This window comes from Armigeres subalbatus, chromosome 3 (assembly GCF_024139115.2).
Source record: "Armigeres subalbatus isolate Guangzhou_Male chromosome 3, GZ_Asu_2, whole genome shotgun sequence".
NCBI lineage: Eukaryota > Metazoa > Arthropoda > Insecta > Diptera > Culicidae > Armigeres > Armigeres subalbatus.
In genome coordinates, this window is record NC_085141.1 from 204,619,253 (window position 1) to 204,643,077 (window position 23,825).

The window sequence follows — 23,825 nt, forward strand, 5'->3', positions numbered from 1 at the left end:
CTTCATGAGCACATTTCAGTCATCCGAAAGCAGTGAGATTCGAAAAATAAATATTGATTTACAAATTCCTTTTTTTTTTGTTCATCCGAAATCCGATTAATTAATATTGATAGAGGGTTAATGAAAACTTCCGTCCAACATTAATAATAGGTATCCCCGATTTGTTTTAGGATAACTTTTTTTCTGTTGTTCCAATCTTTACCAAATTTTTTTGTGAGTTCAGGTTTTAAATTAACATTGTTTAACAAAATTTGGCCAGCCTACTTCATTTGCACATTTGGAAGAAAAAATATAATGGTAAAAAATGGTAACCCACATTAATAGATACACTAAAACAAATGTGTTTTTCGTTTCCAATAAAGTTCATGTAAGATAAAGCTACTAAAACCACGAATGACGATATGCAGTGATCACAAAGCTTGTAAGCGCGCTTCGACGGCGATAGCGACGACTTCCGAAAGCTGGAGAGCACACATGGGCTGATATGCCCGAGAGTCATTAGTCGTTAGAGTCATTAGAGTCATTACTCATGAACGATCTTGATTCGTGAATTGAAACACACCCAGCAAGGAGAGCCTCCCTTTTGGACAAACGAAGTTTTCAAAAATCAGGCGAGAATTGACATTCGTCTCATAGATACACTTGCGGGAGAAATCAATAAATTGCCCATAAACTGAAACGATTTTTTTGTTTGGCAAATGAGTGAAACGATGGTGTTGAGAGTGAAAAACTCATGCGTAATGCATTCCCTCAAACTCGTAAACAATTTTACTCACACGGGATGATTGAGAATTGTGAATGAGTTTACCGCAACACTGCACGCGAGGCAGCACGCATACGCTGCCAATTAATCTGATTGTCAATTAATCTGATTGTCAAGAAAGACGAGGAGAGCTCCGTCTTTAGGTCCACTGGTAATAATCGAAGGAATATCAAGGCAGCAACGATATCCAAATAGCAGAGGGAATGTAACGGCTCGTCCAAGGGCAGGTGGACCCACAACATGATCCCAAGTGTGTCAGTCAGACCCCATGGAAAGCTGTACTTTGTCTTTAGCCAGTTATTTACCACCCATTGATGCTTCAGGTGGTACCTGCACTGGCACGGACATGCGCTTTCTCTCGACTGTCCGATTGAAACGGATGGGCAAATTGTGTTTGCATGTTCCCGGTTCGACACGAAGGCGTGTGCAACGGACAGAACTACCGATAGATCGTCGGAAGACTGTGCCAGAACGCAGAAAAGTGGCCAACAAACGTTGAAAAATGGTAAAGTGCTTATTGATGATGATGATATTACCATCTATTCTGGCAAGGCACCTACCGATAGCACTGACCATATCTAGCAAACGATTTGATCATGATTCTATTATTTTTTTGTATTTCATCAAACTCCTGTATAAAGGGCCAAAAATGGGTGGGCTGGTTCGATAAGCATAGACACTGCGAAGATGGCGTTCGGAAAGATGAGGAGCGCAGCAAATCGATTTGGCGAGTATAGGACGCAAACGATTTCAGCAGATTACTGTCCGACATTCTGGCTACGTGCCCGGCCCACCGCAACCGTCCGATTTTCGCGGTGTAAACGATGAATGGTTCTCCTAACAGCTAATGCATAATGTACCGTCCGCCATTTGCACCCCACCATAAATGGTTCGCAGCACTTTCTTTTCGAAAACTCTAAATGCGCGTTGAACCGCCACGAGCATCGTCCATGTCTCGTGTCTGTAGAGACCTACCCGACTAGAAGGTCATATCAACATTATATCAACATATGTTATTATGTAATACTAAATTTTTATAACAAAATTTGTTAGAAACATGGTGCAGGATGTTGGTAAAATATCTAAATTTCTATCAATAATTACACTACTTGAAACAAAAAACTATCAAATTTTGTTACATTTTTATCGTAAAAATAACATATTTTGATAGAAATTTATAACAGAATCAGATACAAAATGTATTGTTCACTGTGCAGTTGTAATGTTTTACAGGTCGTGATAGGCCATCAGATTGTGATCAACAATCAGAAATATTAGTTTTGTCTAAACAAGAATATTTTTAAGAACATAAAACTAGCAACATTACAAATTAGACAACCTTTTCAAATTATATCATCGATATCGGCACCAACATTTCAAAAGGGCGTAACTGCTTTTGTAACCAAGAGCTTCTCACGTCGCTGGTGGGTTAATTTGAGCCCACCCACGCAATCCAATACCACTGATGGAAGCATCGAATCCTCTTCTTTAATTTAATGGTGCTGGATTGCGCGTGTGAGCACACATAAGCCCACCAGAGACGTGAGAAGCTCTTGTTTACAAAAGCAGTTTCGCCCTTTTGAAATGTTGGTACCGATATGATAACTATGGCAGGAGACTTTGCCTTATATGTTATTTTAATTGCCTACTGTTGGGCAATTCGGTGTTAATCATTTTTTAAATCATATTATGATAAAATTCTGTTACAACATTTGAAAGTTAATGGCTAATAAGAACAAAATTGTATCAACATAAGTTATAAGTTATAACAAAAACAAAAACTTAACACAATTTTAACATATTGTGATAGTTATAACTTATAACTATCACAATATGTTAAAATTGTGTGAAGTTTTTGTTATGCTCTTCTAGTCGGGTACCGGTCTAATGAGCGTTTTGTAGATAGTTGATCAAAGCGTCTTGCGGTATGTACGGTTTTAAGGCCCAAATTACCGTAATCCAGTCATTGACAAGAAAACAACCACGTGCTTGTACCAGTGGTGCAATTTATCAACAATGCCTGCTGAGTGTGATTCTTTTGTTTTGTATTTTTCTCTGCTCCTCTTTGCCTATGGCGGTGCCTTTCAGTCAAAACGACAAAGCAGGAGTAGCTTAGCAAACTCGGTTTGTCAACAGCGGGCTGAAGCTGATGATCATTCGGCACAAATTTCCTGTCATTGTCTTTCAAGTGATAGTATTCACCCATGCATTTATATAGGGCCGTCGCATTCACACAGCAGCGAGTGAACTGAATAGACTGTCAGTGCGGGCTGCGTGTGCAATGAGAAGAGAGGTCTTTTGTTTACTTCATCTTTGATTGTTGCTGCTAACCATTTTCAGTTTTCACTGCACTGAAGTGAGTGTGAAGAAGGAATGGTATCAATATCCAACAAATTTCAGTCACTGAGATTGAGAATTCGCACCACTGGCTTGTACCACCCCCAGGAAAAAATCCGCCCACTGAGGAGAAAATGCATTCCCCAGCTGAATCGGGGAAGCACTCTTGTTTTAAAACTACATCAACATATAGTGGTGACTTCAATACATCCGTGTGATGCTTCATTTGGATGAATTTCGTAATATTATTTGAAAAAAAAACTGCCTTTTGCAGAAAATATTGCAAAGTAGAAAAAATATTTTTCCAGGAGGGGAAACCGTCGATTTACTCTCACGCTCTCTTATACTTTGCAGATACTCGAAAATCATCGTTCAGTGTTGCGTGTTGATTTGTTCTATATGTTATGCTTGTTTTCTCGATATGTACGTAAGCATCAAGCAATAATCTATGAAAATGATGCTTTTCATGCTATATATTGACACTAAATATTCGATGTGAGCTAGAACTGTAAAAACGCAAGCATTCATAAGCAACCCAGGTTATTTTTTTTTCATAATTCAAGTGTTGATAATGTAATGTAATGCTAAAATAATAATGTAATGCTAAAACGGCATCACTTTTCATTGTACACAGAGAGAAGACCGATCATATGGTCATGTAAACTAAAGACACTATATACAAAGACGCGAAATCTGATCCCTGAGCAAATAATTCAACAGGCAACCCTGAATGCGCAACACTGCTCATATTGCATAAAGTTTTCAAATTGGTGTAAGGCATTTTCCTAATTTAAAAAAAAATGATTAGTAACGCTTATACCCACGCAAATCAGATAACAAATACAATATAAACAAGTTGAAAGTCATTTTCTACCATTTGTAGGGGTTTATTAGGCTACATTGATCCAAAAATATTACAACAATAATTTAAACACGTTTATTTGCGGAAGTTAAATTAGCCCTTACCAAATGTTCTGCGTGATTTATTGGAATGACAGGTCTTCTGCTCGATTGGAATAGCACTGACAGTAAATTTGGTATTCCAATTGGAACATTTCCCGTCTTTGTTTATAGTGTCTTTAATGTAAACAATCCATTGAATCTGGACGAACATTTGAGAAGGTAGTCAACTGCATCATAATTTTACATTCATGTAAAATGCATGAAGGAAATTGTGTATATAGAAGAAAGATGCACAACAAATCAATCTCAGATGCATGTTTGAGGTTGTTTATGCGTATCACTATAATCTGTGCGCTATACAGGTATTGAAAAGGACGTTAATATTTTGTGGAAATATATAGAGTTTGATACCTTTTGAAATGTTTGTGTACTTTGTACAAAATCAGATCTGAGCGAATGAGTAGGCTCTCCGCAAAAAAAAAAGAAGCGAACAGCAAGAAAAAGAAGTCGATTTGATGTATGACATTTGAACCTTAAGCCACGATGCGTTACGTTACGCTGGGATATGGAAACACTGAAGTAGTGCGTAACGGTGTAAATCCGGTCATATCGATGGGCTCGGCCCAACTCTGAAGCTGGCAATATGACGTCCCAGAAACACCAAAGTGCAAGGTGCAGGCCGCTATCGTCACCCCGCGGCATGGATGAAGTTTTTGTATAGACTTCACATTAGAGTGGGGCGCAGTTTTATGGAAGAGATCAAGGTTTTTCTGAATCGTTTTGGGGACCCCAATCAACTGTGCAAAATTTGAGCTCATTTGGTTGCGTCATCGCTTTCCGTATCGCGTTTTAAATTTATATGGAGTTTAGTATGGGAAAACGTATTTTTTTACATTTCTGCTCCTAGCGGCTTCAATTTTTCCTCAATAACGTGACTCAATACGTTAGCATATATTCTAAAAGGTCTGGAAGGTCTACAAAAAATGATATTAAGCTTTGGAAATTGATTGTTCACACCTGGGACGGGACTTGCAAAGAGGAAAAAATGTAACTTCATCTGCAACCAGCAAGCGCTGTCACGAATTGTCAGATGCAACCAGCACCTTTTTGTGTGAAAGTATTGGTATCCCTCGAAAAGTATTCCGAATGATTTTATTTTACGAGTACTTTTCACTTTGAAAAGTATTCTACAATAGCCGGACAGATTATTATTGAACAGTCATAAAAACTTGTTTGATTTCCGATAGGAAAATCTTTATAAAAATAAGTTTACAAATTCGTAAATTGCAAACACGTTTATTGTGCTCAGAAGATTCTACCCGGGATTTAGGTGAAACACTCAAGGAAACTGTTGAGAATTGATGATCAACTGTGATGAAAAGAAGAACAAGTGTCAAAACAAGGAAAAAGAAAGCCGTCTTTGCAGGTCTCGTCTCAGGTTCAAACCATATGCAAGAAATCAATGTTTCTGCCAGCACTACTGGGCCACCAATGGTTGTCAAAGGGCAAAACCAATCTTCCTTCTTTTCGAAGTTTTTACTTTGTGAAATGATTCCGAATAACTCCCATTAGCTCTAAAGCCATGTAAGATAAATAATTTTGAAATAACATTCGGTTAAATTATTGGTTCACGTAGTTCGGCAGTGCTGGCAAAACGATTTTTTACATATGGTTTGAACACTCAATCTTCGAAGCGTTATAACTTTTTTCGTGGACGTTCCAGCAACGTGTCTTCTTCGGCAACCTTCGGGTTATTTTTTAACGCAATGTGTCACTTGGTTTACGACAAACTGAAACCTCTAGGAGTAAAAATGCAAAAATATACGTTCTCCCATACAAATTTCAAACGCGATGCGGAAAGCGAGGAAGCAATTAATCGGGCCCAAATTCTGCCCAGTTATTCAGGACCCAGAATTTCTTCGAAAAACCATTGATTTAAAAAAAATGTCCATGACGCCCCACTCTACTACACATGCTGAGGTATGACTGTCTAATTGTAGTATCTATTGGGCCAAATGAATGAGTACATTAAGTACAGTAATGCTGGGAAGCTGTCCAGAGGGAAAATTAGGGTTGGCGCCCAAGGAAGGTTTAGTGGGTAGAAACAGTTATGGCTGGTAGCACTACTACATTACACTACACTACTACGCGTGTGCTGTGTCAGTGCATAAAACATTACTCCTAATCAAAAAAAAGTCTCAGAATTTTTCTGCAAGTATCTTTATCAGAGGTAACCAGTGATTCCAAATACATGTATTCTTCAATCACCTCAATTTCGTCACCAACTCCGGTTGTCTCTTGAACCTCTTCCTATCATGTACCGTTTAGCTTCACTCTTCAGTCTAATGTAGGCTGCCTCCATCTTCTCAAAGGTACGTGTTATAATATCTATGTCGTCGGCGAAACCAAATAGCTGGGCGGACTTCGTCAAAATCGTACCACTCATGTCAATTCTTGACCTTCGTATTACGCCCTCCAAAGCGATGTTGAACAGCAGACACAAAAGACCATCACCTTGCCGTAACCCTCTGCGTGTTTCGAAGGAACTCGAGAATGCCCCTGAAACTCGAACTACGCACATCACCTGATCCATCGCGCGCATTGATCAACCGCATCAGTTTATCTGGAAATCCGTGTTCGTGCATTTTTTGCAATAGCTGATTCCGATCGATTTTACCATATGCGGATTTGAAGTCAATCAATATATGACGTGTGGGCAGTGGGCACGTTGTAGTAGCGGGATTTCTGCAATATTTGAATGTCGCTGATTTGGGAACAAAAATAGAAGTCATGCAAAAATAGGTTTTCTCCCCTTTTTGAAAGATCAATTTATTTAAAAGATCAAATCCCATGTTCACTTCTATAGAAAAGCCAAAGAAACATATGAGATTAGCCCTTTCAATTTTTTTTGTTACTTTCTAAAACTATGTTCGGACTTATAACATGTTACGCTCTTATGATGCATATTTCAATTTCAAACTGTGCTCTGAAAGTCGAATAACACTACAAGGACAACAATTTGGGAGTAAAAAGCAAATCTTACAGTTTTATTTTGCTTTATTTTTATTGCAACATCAATTGCGAGTGAGTATTCACAATGGCTTCCAAGTAAAAACATATGATCAGTATAACAATAAGTCACCTAGTGTACCTGTCGCATTATACTTCTTACATTATGTTAGTAGATCAAACCACCATAAGGAATTACTGCTATACTGGAAGAATCTTTATTTTTGTTATAGCTTGAATACTGTTTAGTAAATGCATTCCTAACTAAAGCCATGATGGTTTATAGTCTTGATCATTTTCAATATTAGTATTTGATAACTTGCTTACTAAGATCTATTTCACCTCACTTTGGCAAGTCCCAACATTTTATTCGTAGTAAAGTTAAGCCTAATATAAATAAATTGCCCGTACCTGTAAGTTATTAAAAATACATTTGTTCAGCTTCACCCTTGCCTTGGAGGAAGATACTCTCGGGTAGGAGCTTGCGGGGAGGGAGCAAACTGTCCATCCGGTTGACCTGATGCAGGGTATCCTTGTTGACTTGGACCACTTGGGAAAGAAGGTCCTGTTGGAGCACCGGCAGCAGGATAGCCCGGAGGCACATTAGATGGAAGTTGTCCACCTTGCTGGAACCCACCTACTGGTCGAGCACCAGGGTATCCACCAGCTGGACCAGTTGGATATCCAGGAGCAGTTCCTGGTTGTCCGAGTGGTACACCTCCAGGTGATCCCACAGGTGAACCACCTGGAACACCAATAGGAGCAGTTCCAGGTAGTCCGCCGATTGGAACTCCTGAGGGTCGTCCACCTTGAGTTCGTCCTGGATAAGGTGCTCCACCTGCAGTGGGTCCAGTTGGGCCACTTATTCCTGGTGCGGTTCCTGGTTGTACTCCAGCAAATCCATCAGAAGGCAGACGACTCCCTTGTGGAGTATCATAGAGATTTGCATTTTTCTCAAACAATCCTGGTGCACTAGCGCAGTCAAATTGGTTCCACCAAACACAAACGAAATGCTCCTGGCTGAAGATAGTTCCATTTGGACACAGGAAGTTGAAAGTACGATTGAGGGCACATATATGGAATACTTGACACTGAGCTTCCACATCAGCATAGTATCCGGGGTAAGGTTGCTGGTTACAATCAAATGAAGTTTGAGGTATTTCAGAGAAAATTGGATAATCTACACCTGGCTCTCCAGGAATAGCCGAGTAGTCACCACCTTCGTATTGTCCATCATTGCCAGAAGATCCAGGCTGTCCAATAGAGTCTGGACCACTGGGTCCAGAACGACTTGGTTGCACCGCACCTACACCGCCAGTAGGCCGTTGTTGTCCAGCGCCTCCAGTAGCTGGGCGAGATCCACCTGATGGAAAGCCGACATTGTCGCCAGCAAATCCAGGCCCGGTTCCTACGCTGCCAAATCCAGTTCCCCCAACTGATGTACCTTGAAACGATCCCGTTCCAGTGAAATCAGGCTGACCTGCACCAGGATACCCAGCGCTCCCGGTGGGTCCTGCTGCTCCTGGTTGTCCAAAGGCAGGTCCTGATGCCCCCGGTTGCCCGAAGGCAGGAATGGATGGTCTGCCGGAAGGATATCCCGTGCTTCCGAATTGATAGGAAGGCGTAGTTGGTCCCGCCGCACCACCGAATCCTGACGGAGAGGGGTATCCCGATGCGCTGGTTCCGGGGAAACCTGGTCGACTGGTGCTGGCGATTCCTAATCCAGAATCGGGCCTGTCATAATTATAGCCATTTTGTGCCTGGTAGATAAAATTGACAAGTGAGATTAAATATAGAATCTATATGTTTTTTTTTTACATACCCAGTTTACTCTGCATATAGCACAGAACGCTGCAAGAAATAAATTAAAAAAGTAGCTTATTAGACTCTGTTTGAAACTCGTTGACTTCCAAATCCCATAAGACGAGCTCTTGCTGAAGTCGACTCAAGTACAAAACATGTAAGAAACAAATGAAGTCTTTTGGACTTTTCAATTATTAAAAAAAATGTTAATTATAGTTAATTAGGTGGTGTTAAAAACTAAGGACGTGAAAAGATTGAGATGTATTTTAAAACAAAAGACTCGAAGTGTTTTTTTTTTGTGGATATAACCACCAGAATAGTTTATTTTACTCTTCACCCCACAAAAACGCCATAATTACGGTGGATAGATAATGAAATAATTCTTCCATTGATCATGTTCAACGGCAACTAACCTATCATCCAAACCAATCATTTACCATTAACGTAGCCGGACGTGTGCACAAATTAAGGCAGATTTCTTTTTGACAACCATTTGTGTTCTATGAATTTCTGCTCTGCGGTCTATCGGAACTAAGTATTTACGTGAGTACAACATTGACCTCATGTAGATGCAAAAAAGGCACTTCTTAGTTCAATGGGGGAGCATCTAAGCGGGCTAATTACGTGGTCGTCATGAATGGTAAAATTTATAATCGAGCTATACCTTCCATAGTATCTACTATGGTACATCATATCGAACCGATTAATTAGGCCTTGAACCGATCGAAAAAATGATCAAGAAGTAAGCTATCATGAAAAAGGGCAAGGGTAGTAAGCGTAATTATTATTAATTCGAAATGAATAGAAAATACCAAAAGTTTTAAAAAGTTTAAAGTTAAGATAATTAGATAGGTACCTTTATCGCGTATTTTAGAAATATGGTGCTATAGCAGAATATAACCCTTTTGTCATAATTTAGTGATAACAATGCAAAAATATAAATGACCCACTATTCCCAACAATTCATTCGCACAAAGGAATAGTTTAACTTGTTAGTTCAATAAGCGGAAATTTTATAATGTATATACACTTAATGGTTGTTCCCTTCAAATGATTTCTTCACGAGACGAGAGTTCTCAAATGTAAAGAAGTTCATTTTGTATGTGATTTGTCGAGCCAAGTCGATAATAAGTGTACCATCCCAACACATTCAATGGACAATTAAAAATGCTGATGGCTAAATTTATTGTTCAGCTGGATTTGTGTAAACATTGCCAAAGTGTATCTGGAGCATAAAAAACAGAATAGAACGGAACTGAAGTTGAGAGCACTTTTGCATTAAGTGGATAAACAGAATCAGTCAAGCTGCAAAAATAGCCAACCTGTATGGTAACAAAGGTGGTGGAATTGAAGACATTAGTAAGAGCAACAATCTAATTACCGCTAAATTGTCGATATCACGCATTGTTTGCGATCTATTTCAACTCGGACCGGCAACTTCAACTAGACATTTAAGCAACCTTAATTGTTTTTTCCTTCAGTAACATTCTAACATAATGTCAGTACACTGACTGTTAGTACGAATCACATTTAGAATGTCGCAGCATCGCATCGCAGCGTAGAACCTACGGTTTAGGAACCACATAGTGCGCACTGCATACTGAAGCCTTGCTTGCCATCAATCCCTCAAACTGATACACACATAGCGTGTGGTTGATCTTTCTTTATTGTGGTCGTTTGATCTTGGTGCATATGCTTCAGCGTCTATGCCAGCAATAAATGCTTTTTGATTTGGCACAGGCACAGGCACAATGTATAGATAAGTAATCGTTGCGGAGGTTTCATTGATACGATGAAAATTAGATATTAGTGAATAATTATAGCAGACAAAGGATGATTATTAGCACAGACAGATAGATTTGAAAGAAACGAGAATTATCGTAAATAAATTCTTGAATAAAACATTGTGAATTTTTTTATGCATATGCAGAACAAAAGTTTTTGCATTTTTCTCACCGCGGGGGATCGGAAATTGTCAAACACTGAAATCCGTCCAACTGTGGTTAAATTTACACCGTGATCAATCAATTCGGATACACTTTCAAAGTGCATTATAAGTAATAATGCAAATAATACGAAGCAACTGTCTTCTGATTTTTTTTTGAAGTACTGTTCTGCCGTTATACGCATAACTATCCCATATACATAGCAAACATGGAACATTTATGCGTATGACGGCAGTGATGGTAGAACAATTCTTCTTCTTCTTATTGACATTACATCCCCACACTGGGACAGAGCCGCCTCGCAGCTTAGTGTTCATTAAGCACTTCCACAGTTATTAACTGCAAGGTTTCTAAGCCAAGTTACCATTTTTGCATTTGTATATGATGAGGCTAACACGATGATACTTTTATGCCCAGGGTAGTCGAGACAATTTCCAATCCGAAAATTGTCTAGACCGGCACTGGGAATCGAACCAAGCCGCCCTCAGTATGGTCTTGCTTTATAGCCGCGCGGCTCACCGCACGGCTACAAGGGTAGAACAATATTATCACAAAAAATCCACCTAGCGGCGATGATGCCTTTCTTGTGCATCGTAAAATGTACTGAAAAAATCGCATAAGAAAGGTCAAAAAAGCACTTTAGGGGAATAGATCGCATATTTTCTACCATTTTGCATGTTTTTGCATTAATTACTATGCATTGCCACCATTCTTGAAAAAAAAATTTTGAAATTTTTTTTCCAAGGGGGGACCGAGCGTCGCTAAAACTTCAACTACGTGAAAATATAGCTTCTTATCTTTCATTTCCTGGGTATTTCAAAAAATCAACTGAGGGGTTCCGAACAACTTTTTTTTTTGTCTTTTACAAGTGGCCAATATACAATAATACCAACCGTCTTTAATCCTTTTTTACCATTTTTCATGAATCAAATGTAATAAATGAATATTCTTCTTATTCTTTTATTTAAAACCTTATTTCAAAGGTTCAGATGTGGAGAAGCATAACGGAACCGAAATTATTAAATTCAACATTTTGCTAGCAAACATTACCGCTTCGTCATGGATCAACCCACAGGTATATTTATACAGCAACCTCTCCCTGATCAATTTAGAGATTAATCCAGATATATGAGAATATACAAATTAATTGATTGAGCTTGAAAAACGATGGAATGCCAACATTCAAAACTTTGGAGGTTTTTTGAAAACCTGACGATTTTTATCACATTTCCAAGGATGATATTATCAAACCCTTTTTGCCTACCTGTGAGATGACCATGCCAATACCATGCTGGAGGTGGCTGAGTTATATTCCCGGTTCGGTCTAGGAAATTTTTAACTTAAATATTTTCTCGACATTCCTATGTGGGATTATTTTTTATTTTTGGCTTTGAAAGTAAGAAACACGTTTGTTTGATTGATTTTTGACAAATATTAGCGGGACCTCATCATTGGTAAAGCTTCTTGAAATTACGGCTCTGATCATTGTTCATCTAGATTTCTTCCTTTAGATAGATGAATGAAAGTGAAGCTTATTGATCACTTTATAGTCTGCTGCTTGTACTAATAATCATGAAAATAAGTCCGGTTTAGAAGAAAATGCAATTGGAGTATGATTTTTGTTTATTGATTATAATAGATTTTATGTTTGTGTTTTCTGTTGGTGGTATTTGGCTTGATCACGTGGCTTGACCAAATAATCAAACGTTATTGAAAGTGATTGCCAATAACAATAATGCGACTATAAAATGAAAAGTGAATTACATTTTGAACTGGTAATGAATTTTTAGTGAAAATAATCATTTCTCATGGATATTTCTCCAAACCTACGCATTGCAATATCATAGAAAACTGACGTGTTAATATTTGTTATAAAAATGGGATGTAAGAGCCAAATCATTTGTAGTTTTTAATTAATTAATTTGCTTTTCGGTTGAATCACTCGTTCTTATTAATTACGCATCGTAGCGATATGATTACTAGAGCAAAATATAGCAAACATTTTTTTCTTAATTTGTATACGCTAGCTATTTCATCCATTTCTAGCCACCTTCACCATGGTGTTGCTTTGTATGCGCATATATTACCGCATGGCTAAGGAAGGCCCTTATTTTACTTTGGTAAATTATTGTTTAACATGATCAATCGTTTTGAATAATTTTATGGCACCAGTTAAACTTATTAATTCACATAACAAGTTTCAATTTCGACACGTTTTTTGGGTGTTTATGTGCATGAGATTACGATGCAGTGCAATCTCTACCCAAGCCTTCCTTAGCTGTTTTCAGAGGATAACATAAATTTATCGAGTTCAGCTTCGTTATGCTCTTTGACGCTTGAGCTCCAATGAACAATATTTGGACTATAACTTGGTGATAATCGATTAGCCCTTAGTTTTTATATGATGATTGGAAGAAAAAAATCCAGGAATCTCATTTAATAGGGGACGCGGTAAATAATCGATGGTTTTCCAACTAAAAAGTTCCGTTTCAGGGAGAAAAAAAAGTTGTTCGGGACCCCTCGGTGATTTTTTTTCAAATAGTCACGAAATGAAAGCTGAAGAACTATATTTTCATGTAATTAGCGATTCTCATTTTTTGTCATAAAGGTCCCCATACACACGCCGTGATATGATTTGTATTTCATTTTGAAAGTGTATCCGACGTTACTGACCACGGTGTAGGTAGGAGGCAAAAGGCTGATTTCTTAACTTCAAACTAAGCACTGCACAGGGTTCAAGTGTATGACTACTGGATAAGCACTACTTAAGAGTTAGACTCACTTCCGAAATGGCCCTTGGCTCTATTAGGATTAGAGGAGATGGGTAAAACGGATCAGATCTGGGTCATTCAGTCTAATGATCCGGATCTTTCATACGGATCGAATCTTTGGAACAAAACGTAAGGATAATGCAGAATGGTGAAACGGTTGTCATTCAGGACCACACTTTTGACCCGTAAAGACAATAATTTTACCCCTCTTTGCCCTCAATCAAATATAACATGTTTAGTGAACCTACAGTAAACATTTAATTCGATCATTTCCTTACAAATTGTTAGATAATTTGCTTATCTGGTAAACCGGATCTTTCAAAAAATGAGCTACGAATCATTCACCCAATTCAAAGATCCAGATCATTTAAACGGTTCCGGATATGAACGCCCATCTCTATGAAGACCCTTACTACTAACGTGATTGCAGAAATGCTTTACGACCATTCTTGAAAGTAGAAAATTCAAAAGCTGTGTGATGTCCAAAGTGTGGTTGGAATCCCTACAATGGTGTAGCTCAGAGTTCTACTAGGAAAATCAGTACTATATTCAGTATAATGGAATTTATTTCGCAGTTCTAAGATACTCCTATTAATGTTAATATCCATTCAGCACTTCACACTCAAACCAAAACGTTGTGACATTCTTGGCATCAAACGTTTTGTATCAAATCTCGCATGCAAACCGCTCAGAAAATCTTATATTTGTTACACTTGCTCATTTGGTTCATTTGCTCACTCGGTTCATTTGGTTTCGATCAATTTAGATGTATTGACGACTCTTGTTGGTTCCTTCGTATACAACAGTATAACTTCGACTCATATGATCGACCCAACTCCGTTCAACTTGATGGCGGACAAGGACGCAGATAAGTATAGTACCAATTCCACTAACATCACCCTTCTCTATCTCTATTACCCTTCTACTTGTGATTATATGATAATTATCTCAATTACAAATGAGATTTGGTCACTAGTTTAAGATATTCATTAAGACAGAAGATGTCAGATGGATTTAATAAATAATAAATAAATAAATAAATAAATACAGAACGAAGATAATGATAGTCTTCCACAACTGCTTCTTTTTTCTGATAAATAGTCCAGATGGCCAGCGTGTCGAATAGCGCTAGGCTTGGTGGAGGACTTAGGTTCAATCCTCGTCTTCAGTCACATTTTTGTAAGCAAATAAGGTCGACGAAGTATATGAAGAATTGTTCAAAAATTGATTCTATATATACACAAAAATATACCTATTTCTCTTTTTTTTTCTCGTGACCAGAGACCTAATGCAATGGCATGCTATATTGACCTAATGCAATCTTTGCATGGGCCTCGATTTTCAAAACATTCACTAACACTTTCAAGAACTGGAACTTGGCCTGCTTTTCAACTTAGTATTCTATTAGCATTTCCTCAGATATTAATAGAAAGCTTTTCTATGCCCGCCATTGCATGGGTATGTATCTTGCGTGGCAAGTACAATGGATACACTATGCCCAGGGTGTCGAGAATGTTTCCAACCCGAAAACATCCTACACCGGATCGAGAATCGAACTCGCCATCTCCGGATTGGCAATTCTACGCCTTTGCTCGCAAGGCTACTTGAGACCCTATACCAAAGTAAAGAGTGTTTTAGTGGCCATTATGCTACGTTTAGACAAGGCAAGTGCAAGTCGCTTGAATCGAACGCGAATTGAACGTGTAAGCACCTTAATTCAATTCACCTGTACGAAAAGAAAGTAGAATAGGGTAAATCACTACTTGGGCCTATGGACCCGATTCCCGGCTCAGTGCACAGAAAACTAATGATTTACACCCAGGTTTTTTTTTACACGGTTGGAATTCATTAATTTTCCGGTTAACCCGAACTTTCACAGCTTTTCAAATACCACCTGAATTTTCTTTGATTTTTTGTGAATTTTTTCGTGGGGTTAACTCCTTATTTCATTGACGCTGAAGGTCTTAAACGACTAAAACCAAACCGTGTAAAAAAAAACCTGGGTGTATACTGTTTGGAAGCCGTAGGTTTATGATTGATAATTTTTAAAAAGTCTCCCATTCATCTTTCACAATACTCAATATATTTCAACCACTTGTTTTACTCCTAATTGATCTAATTGTAGAAAATAAAAATGTAGATTTCAAAACTTCGCTCTCCGTTGCCACACCACTGAGCCGGAGTGATTCTTTCCACTTTTACAAAACGGTATCATCAAATAAACACCTACCTGAAAATCGTCACAGTGCTCGATACAACCATTGCTTTAAGTTGTTAATCACCACACCATAATTCTAAACACACGCACTTCAATTCTTCCTATTAGTTCGTTTCACTAGAACTTATTTAAACATATTAGAATACATTTTAAAATGTATTCTCAAACCGAACAAAAAATCACCTCGGCCCAAGAACTTCTAGCCGCACCGTGCTGCCAAAAGGCCAGGAGTATGAAAATGATCCTTCATCGTTAACAGGAAAACTGTCTAATACGTTGACGCTATCATGTTATTTACAATTCTCTCGATTTAAAAAGGTGAAAAGAATATTGTTTCTAAGTGTTTGGAAGAAATTTGGATGAGTAAATATATCTTCTCAACCAAATAAAAATGATTATGAATAATACCATCTGGCATCTTGTTGTCGTGGAACGTGCATATTTTTGTTTACGTCTCATTTTCTACCGTCCCGAGAGAGAATGCACTCTAACTTTCACCTACTCAGTGACTGAGTAAAATTGTATTGCCATCTCTTTTCTTCCCACGGAAATTTTACTCAATTTCCGTCAAAAGCAGGATTACTCATAGTTTTGAGTTGTCCCGCTTTTAACGGAAATTGAGTAAAATTTTCGTGGGAAGAAAAGAGAGGGCAATACAATTTTACTCAGTCACTGAGTAGGTGAAAGTTAGCGTGTGAGAGTAAAATGTTGAGAGATCGAGTAAAATTTTGTTTAGGCCGGGAACTGGTTTTACGTATGCCGGAATGGCAAATCGCTATGACTGAAATGAGTGCTGCACCTCGTTATTTTAAATCAAATAAAAGCTTTTTTGAACGATATTTAGCACAAATAGCTATTTTTTAAGCAGAAGTGAACCCTATTGCAGTATTATACAGCCCACAAAATTCAGGAAAAGTTGCTTCCTGTCATAAATATCAATTAAATAATGCAGTCGTACGCATGTTAGGCCGGGAATGGGGTAAGAAACCCTATGTTTTATTTTTGGCAAGTCAATTGAATTCAACTGAGTTGTTCAATTCACTTGCCAAAAGTTGAACTTGTTCAGCTTTCTATTCGTACAAGTGAGTTGAATAAAGGTGTTTAGACGTTCAATTTGCGTTCATTTCAAGCGACTTGCTCAATTCACAATGACGGCTCGAAATTAAGTGCAGACCGACCTCGTTAGATTTTGGTAACACGTTCGGAACGATTATTTTGTTTTTTTTTTCAAGATACTTCGCATTTCTTTACTCACTGTGGCACTGCGACAGTTTTTACGCAGATTTTGAAAACTAAACGCTTTTCTTGTAATTTTTTTCACGCGATTTTTTTTTGTATAATACTTTTACGCGGCTTTTGAGACTTTCCAAAAAGCCATTTCCAATATAAAACAAAATATTGTGTTATAAAATACCACACATAACAACTATGGTATACAAACAATCAAATAATGGCTTCATTCTCGATAAATTTTATTAACAGATAGGGAATAGGCGTGATGAAGCTTTATTTTGCCACCGAAGAGTGAATCCTGTAGCTGACCACGACTTAGATAATGATAGTTATTTAACACTTGCTTGTAAGGATTTAAGACGATTAGAAACGGGACAATTTCACTATCTTAGCTCATTTTTAAAGCGGTGTTTTTTTAAATTTTTAAACTAGGTTTTTCATCTATGCAGATACGACCCTGGGAGATTAGTATTAGACAAATAAAATGAAGGAACGACGCAACATAATCTACAATGAGTATCGACCTCAACTGAATTACGTAGAAAACAAAAAAAAACTAAGAAAGACAATGTGATAGGTGAATGCAATATATGTTCAACGACTGCAATATATGTTCAACAAAATAGTAAGAAAAGACTTATATACTTATTAAGGAGTGACGTGAACTTGGAAAGGTTGTACGGGATTTTGGACAAGGATGGTGCCGAAGGTTTTGTAATTTGGTTTTGACCGTTTGGTGATTTTTCGGTGACCCGTTGCTGGGGATGGTTTCCCTGCTTAAGAGAGTTATGATAGTGGAAGGGTTGTGAACGTGAAGAAACAACGATACGGTGATAGTGACCGCAATATTTTTAGTGATCACGATGACTGTGCCAAGATTTACGTAACGATAGTAGGTGAATAGGATGAGTGATTTCATTGCTTATACTGATTGAAGTGACTGAGGTGTAGTAGTGGCAGAAAAACTTATATTTTTTAAAAGGTAAAGGAGAAAAAAAGAGTGATGTTGATGTTAGTGATAGTAGTTTGACAATACTAAGTGCTCATAATGATGGGGGTGGGCTGTTATACAAATCCTTGTTTTCATCACGGCCCACAATAGTGACCACATGAGCAACATCGCTTAGGAACGTCTGTGTGGTGATGAAAAACGGGAGGCTCATAGAAGCCAATATGGGCAGTGTAGATTAATAGCAAGGGACAGCTGCCATTGTAACCACCACAAAAAAATGTTAGTTAGATTTGATAAAGCACATGTGAGCGTAAAATTGTGTGCATGCATATGCAATAGAGGTCTATTCATGTTTTCAAAAAGTATCGAAAATTCAACCGGTCAGCCCAGAATCACAATTCTTATGCTCAAATAAGCCCTCAGTCAAATTTGGCTATTTTTCAATTTTTAAGAAATTCTAACAAGACATATAAAAGGCGAAAAGCATCGCAACAACGGATGCTTTTGGTGTGCTCTACAAGTCTTGCAAGCATTGCGATTCGTTTCGTATAGGTTTTGACCATGCTTATGTGAGTTTTAAGTTTTTATGTGCCTTAAAACACTGCTTGATGGGGTGCATATTACTCCAGTTTCCCCTACTGCAATGAACCAAATTTGAAAGCCATTTGTGTTGTAAACACGGAATATCAACGAAACCCAAAGCTACTTTGTTTAAATAATAAATCCTATCGTTAAAATGTATGAAAATGTTCAGCTTCTGTTTTTTTAGAATAATTATATTACAAAAATGTCCAGGGAAACAAGAGGAATAATAATATAAAAAATTAGCCATGATTTGAAATAAATTTAAGTATTATATATATAGGTGAACTGTTCCGTTTTCCATCACAATGAAAATATATTCATCTCATCGCAAAACAGAGAAATTCAGCACCAATCTTGTCGCTTCTTTTTGCTAACATGTGTGCCCACTGCGGAAAATATCACCAAAAAAACAAAAACAAATCAAATTCCTTTTCATTGCTTTGTTTTTGATGGGATGGAAATGGGAGCTATGAGATGAAGTGCCGAACAACCGTTCCCCTACATTTCATAGACGTGATTTAAGTTTTTCTATGCCTGCCGTAGCATGAATGTGTATCATTTGCAGGAACGATAATATTTCCCACCGAAAACATCCTTGACCGGAGCAAGAATCGAACTTCGGATCGCCATTGCTCGCAAGGCTTGGAGAGCTGTGTAGACGGAACACTTAAAAATCAAGCTAAAGCTGAGCTGGACGCCAGCTGCTGAAGCTTCAAATGTTGACATTATGAGCCACCGATCGAAATTGCACTTGCCGACAGTGTCGTCGCACTGTACTGTACTAGAATGGTAACTAACCATACTGTACAAACTATTTTTTCAATCACATTATCACAAAATATGGTTGTCCATTCACAGCTTAATATTCTAATTCACATTTTCCGTTTACAGTTGTAGGACTTTTTTTTATTGATTTCTTGATGGCATGAATTTTGTATTTTGCGTGGAATGTATGAATATAACACTCATTCAAGGAAGTAGATAATCTCTCGCCAAGGAAAGATCCTGGACTGTTCCATAAATCGAACACACCATATCTTGATTGGCAGTTTTATTCCCTTGCTAACAAAGCTGACCAAGGACTTCTCCCTTATTCACAGTTTTCATTTTAAATTCGATGAGTATGTTGGAACAAAACAAACGATTATTTACACACTATTTATTCAGATTCACAATAAAATGTTTGTAAAAATAAAAATAAAACACTTTTCCATATAACATACCTAATAAGACTGCTAACCGCGTCATGTTTATCGATGTTAAAGCTGGCAAGCTTGATCCTCTGCCGTTTTAGTTTTCTAGAGGATACAAATTGTACACTATCGCTATATATGTCACTGATCCTCGCTGCTACTGCTACCACATGTTGCGTTCGCTGAGAACCGTGCTCGCAGTGATTGTTTTGCGAATATTACTAACTACCCAAAATCTACAATAGAACTGATCCGTTCTGGTTCTCTCAAAACTATTTATACTATAAACAAAGAGCCTCGACTAACATCAGCAATGAAAATTCAATCTATCCGTAAAAATGTCTTTCCTAAGCACCCACTCTCGTGCTGATTTTCATCCTCAACATATACGGCGGCGTGGCGCATCATCATTTGTGGGGGGAGGATGCAATTCAAGTGTGATACCGCGATCACAGTATGCGACGATCGAAAATGGAAACAAAAATATAAACTTTTTATTAGAGGCTTAGAAGCTCTTCTTGTTTTATACCAATCTAAATAAATATTTCGACGAACTATGGTAATGCCGGAATGTGCATGTGCATATATGTTTGTATACTTAATTATTTATTTATTTCTTAGACTAAAGCTGGAGTGGCCTGTGCAGTAAACAAAGTCTTCTCCTTTCAACTCGGTCCATGACTGCACGTCGCCAACCACGCAGTCTGCGGAGGGTCCACAAATCGCCTTCCACCTGATCGATCCACCTGGCTCGCTATGTACCTCACCTTCTTGTGTTATTGTCCGACAATCTGGCTCCGTACCCGTCCCACCGCAGTCTTCCTATTTTTGCGGTGTGAACGGTGGATAGTTCTCCCAATGTAACTCGTGGTTCATTCGGAGGCATATAACGTCTTCGGTCACATGGCTCTCCCTAGCCGTGCGGTAAGACGCGCGGCTACAAAGCAAGACCATGCTGAGGGTGGCTGGGTTCGATTCCCGGTGCCGGTCTAGGAAATTTTCGGATTGGAAATTGTCTCGACTTCCCTGGGTATAAAAGTATCATTCGTATATCAGAGGCTAACACTCATGATATACGAATGCAAAAATGGTGACCTGGCTTAGAAACCTCGCAGTTAATAACTGTGGATCGGAGCATTTTGCGAAGTATTCTTGGTTAACGTCCCGAGCAGCACAAGTCAGACAAAATTTGTTGCAGCAACTTGAATGTGACTAAATTTGGTCACATATGAGTTGCAGGGACCTATGTGGAACATGTGTGCTGCTAGGGGTATAGTTATATCACCCTATTTCTTCAACAAATTCAAATGCCCAAACATTCTTGTACATGTAACTCGAATGGTTTTGTACAGGACCAGAACCGATATTTTTCCGGTCTCGGGGAGGTTGCATCCAAACCCGAGCTAATATCTCCCACGCACCAGGATTGCAGCCAATCAAATAATGCTGGGCTAGAGTAAGACACGAACTTCGTAAGCATCGCAGAATAAAGTAATCAACCAAAAATTATCTGTACGGAAGTTATAATGATTATTTGACTAGTTGGAGATAAAACCCATATTTTAGACGCTTTTTAATTTAAAAACCCCTGATTAATTCACCTAGCGGTGAAAGTACCTTTTTCGTGCATTTCTAAAAATATGTATTTTGGCCATAACTTTGGAGTCCATAGTACGATCTGGACAATTTTGAATAGAAAACAGTGGGACAGGGCAAATTGGTTAGGGATAAGTGCCTAAAAATGAGTGAGTTTTTTGTGCACACATATACACACGCGCATAAATTCGAACATGCACACGAACATACACACGCACAAACATACACACAGACAGACATCACCTTGACGAATTGTCAAGCTGAGTTGATTAGTATATTACAATAGGCTTTATGGGCCTCCTATGAGAAATTTATTTTTGAAGTGAATATATAGCCTTTTCATTATACCTTGGTGAATGAGAAAAGCGAAAATAAAAAAAAAATGTAATAGATTTTTAAAATCATCAGGTAATTAAGTCAAAGGATCGACTGAGGCCTCGGTTTAGGTCAAATTTTAACGAGGTATGTCAGCTCAGCTCTTTAATCCATGTTTAGGAACGAATATTTTTCTTACGGCCCATACTGTATAGATCCCAGCCGCCTATGCCCAGGCGGATGGAAGCAAAAATGATGTGCTCTTGTCTGTTCTGTGCTTACAGCTCTGCAGCATGATACGTTTACTTTTTTGAGCGTGAAAATATATTTATCTTTCCTTCGCGTTGGTGACGGTACGGAGCATCGAGATTACTTGAGTCGCGCACGTGAGTTCCAACAAGTGGGCAAATATGAATGGAGTAGACAAAAAATCCTTGCTATCAAAAATTTATGACACCAATCAATAAATCGATCTAAGCGAGCTTTGAAGACGATAAAGGCAATCTGATTCCAGAACAACAACAAAATATTGCCGAGCAAATAGTGAGAGGAAGTGAGTCGGTAGGTAATTGGTTGTGCAATAGTTGTTTTAAATTGGATATGAATCATCAGATAACTGAAAAAGTAATTGTATAAATCAGTCTCATCCTTGTCGTTCAGGTGATCTGAATAAGAAAAAAAACATCTTCATGGAAGATGTGCTCAACTCAAGTATCTGGCATTTATACGAGAGCGCACTCGGCCAATATTGGAATTGGAAATAAATACCTCGTTAACTGGTTCTAAACTATGATAGGTAAATATGCCCTTTTTGTATCACATGCAGAATGATCAGTACCGTTTGTTTCCTGATTGGACAGGAAACAATAATATATCTCTGGTTCTAGTTTAGGCTGGCTAGATTTGACCACTATAAAGTGCACTGTTACTTCTAGATTAACATTTGAAAAGGGCGGAACAGCCAAAATTTATTCCTTCTGATTCTTCGTCTACATATAAAGCTATAAATGTGTATAAAGAATCAGAAGGAATAAATTTTGGCTGTTACGCCCTTTTCAAATGTTGGTCTAGTCTTAGGCTAGTTAGCAAATCGAGTCAAGGATACATACTCCATTGTTTGCGTTACTGTTACTTAAAGCAAGATAGGACATCGAACGTTATGAAATCGTCTTGATTAGTAAATATTTTTCTATTTTATCAATGAACTTTCTATGTGCCATCAGAGTCATGTCTGATGTATAAATTTTCAATCATAGTAATAATAATCGTTTTTTGTTTACATTTCATGGATTGAGATTGACATAATGAAATTATTGTATAAGGTAATATTAGACACGATGTCCAATAGTGAGGCTCTCAATATTCATTTATTCAAAGGTTAATCACAAGATTATTTGCACGCAAAGACCAAATTCTAGATTATCAACGAAGAAGATGTTGAATGACTATGCGGTGATTGTCAGAGATCGGATGATGTTGATCACTTAGAATGAATTATTTCCCATCTTACATTCGCTTATTCACATCTCTGTCACGATTAAAATAAAGTAAAATTAAGCAGAATAAATTCGGCTTGCATACTTCGAAAGGCATTTCACTTAACAAGCATAGGGGAAGAGGCCCCAAAACGCCCCCCCGAGGCAAAACGCCTTTTGTGGTTTCCCTCATATTTACCGTCATTAAGATGGCCGTAACCAAACTAGATCTAAAATTGTGTAGGTTAGGCGAAAAAAAGTTTCAAAATAGTGTATGGGAAGGTCGGGAAAACCGAAAATTTTCACATTTTGAAGAAACATCAAACATTTTGGCGGGGCAAAACGCCCTAGTGGCTCTAACCTACAATGTACTTGCGTCTCCACGCACTATCCATACCAGAATACTGATTCGCCGACGCGTGATACTTTGTTCCCTAGGAGCTGCCAGCTAAAAGGCGTTTTGTCTCATGAGTTTTCCGGCAACAGAATGTCACCACTTTTTTGAAATGTGAATATTATCAATATGATTGATATTTTTGACAATTTTTGAATGGCATCAACTAGCTATCTTGTTTAACTGTTGCATAATGTAAAAATACCCATAAATAGCGTTACAAATAAGACAATAAAGCAGTGTTTGCTTAGCTAGGGCATATTGCCCCCCCCCTTCCTCTAATAAGCGTAAGCAGCTGCGTATCTGATTATTAAAATGTTTCATACACAATC

The 23,825-nt window shown here is 38.1% G+C and overlaps 1 protein-coding gene across 1 annotated transcript; it reads right to left on the reverse strand.

Moving 5' to 3' along the window:
- Positions 1 to 7,042: 7,042 nt before the first annotated feature.
- Positions 7,043 to 19,986, reverse strand: LOC134224164 (collagen alpha-2(I) chain). Its single transcript, XM_062703449.1, has 3 exons — positions 19,744 to 19,986; positions 8,835 to 8,863; positions 7,043 to 8,772 (listed from the first exon to the last, which is right to left on the reverse strand). The coding sequence occupies exons 1-3, from the start codon at positions 19,766 to 19,768 to the stop codon at positions 7,456 to 7,458; spliced, it is 1,371 nt and encodes a 456-aa protein (XP_062559433.1). The 5' UTR covers positions 19,769 to 19,986; the 3' UTR covers positions 7,043 to 7,455.
- Positions 19,987 to 23,825: the final 3,839 nt, after the last annotated feature.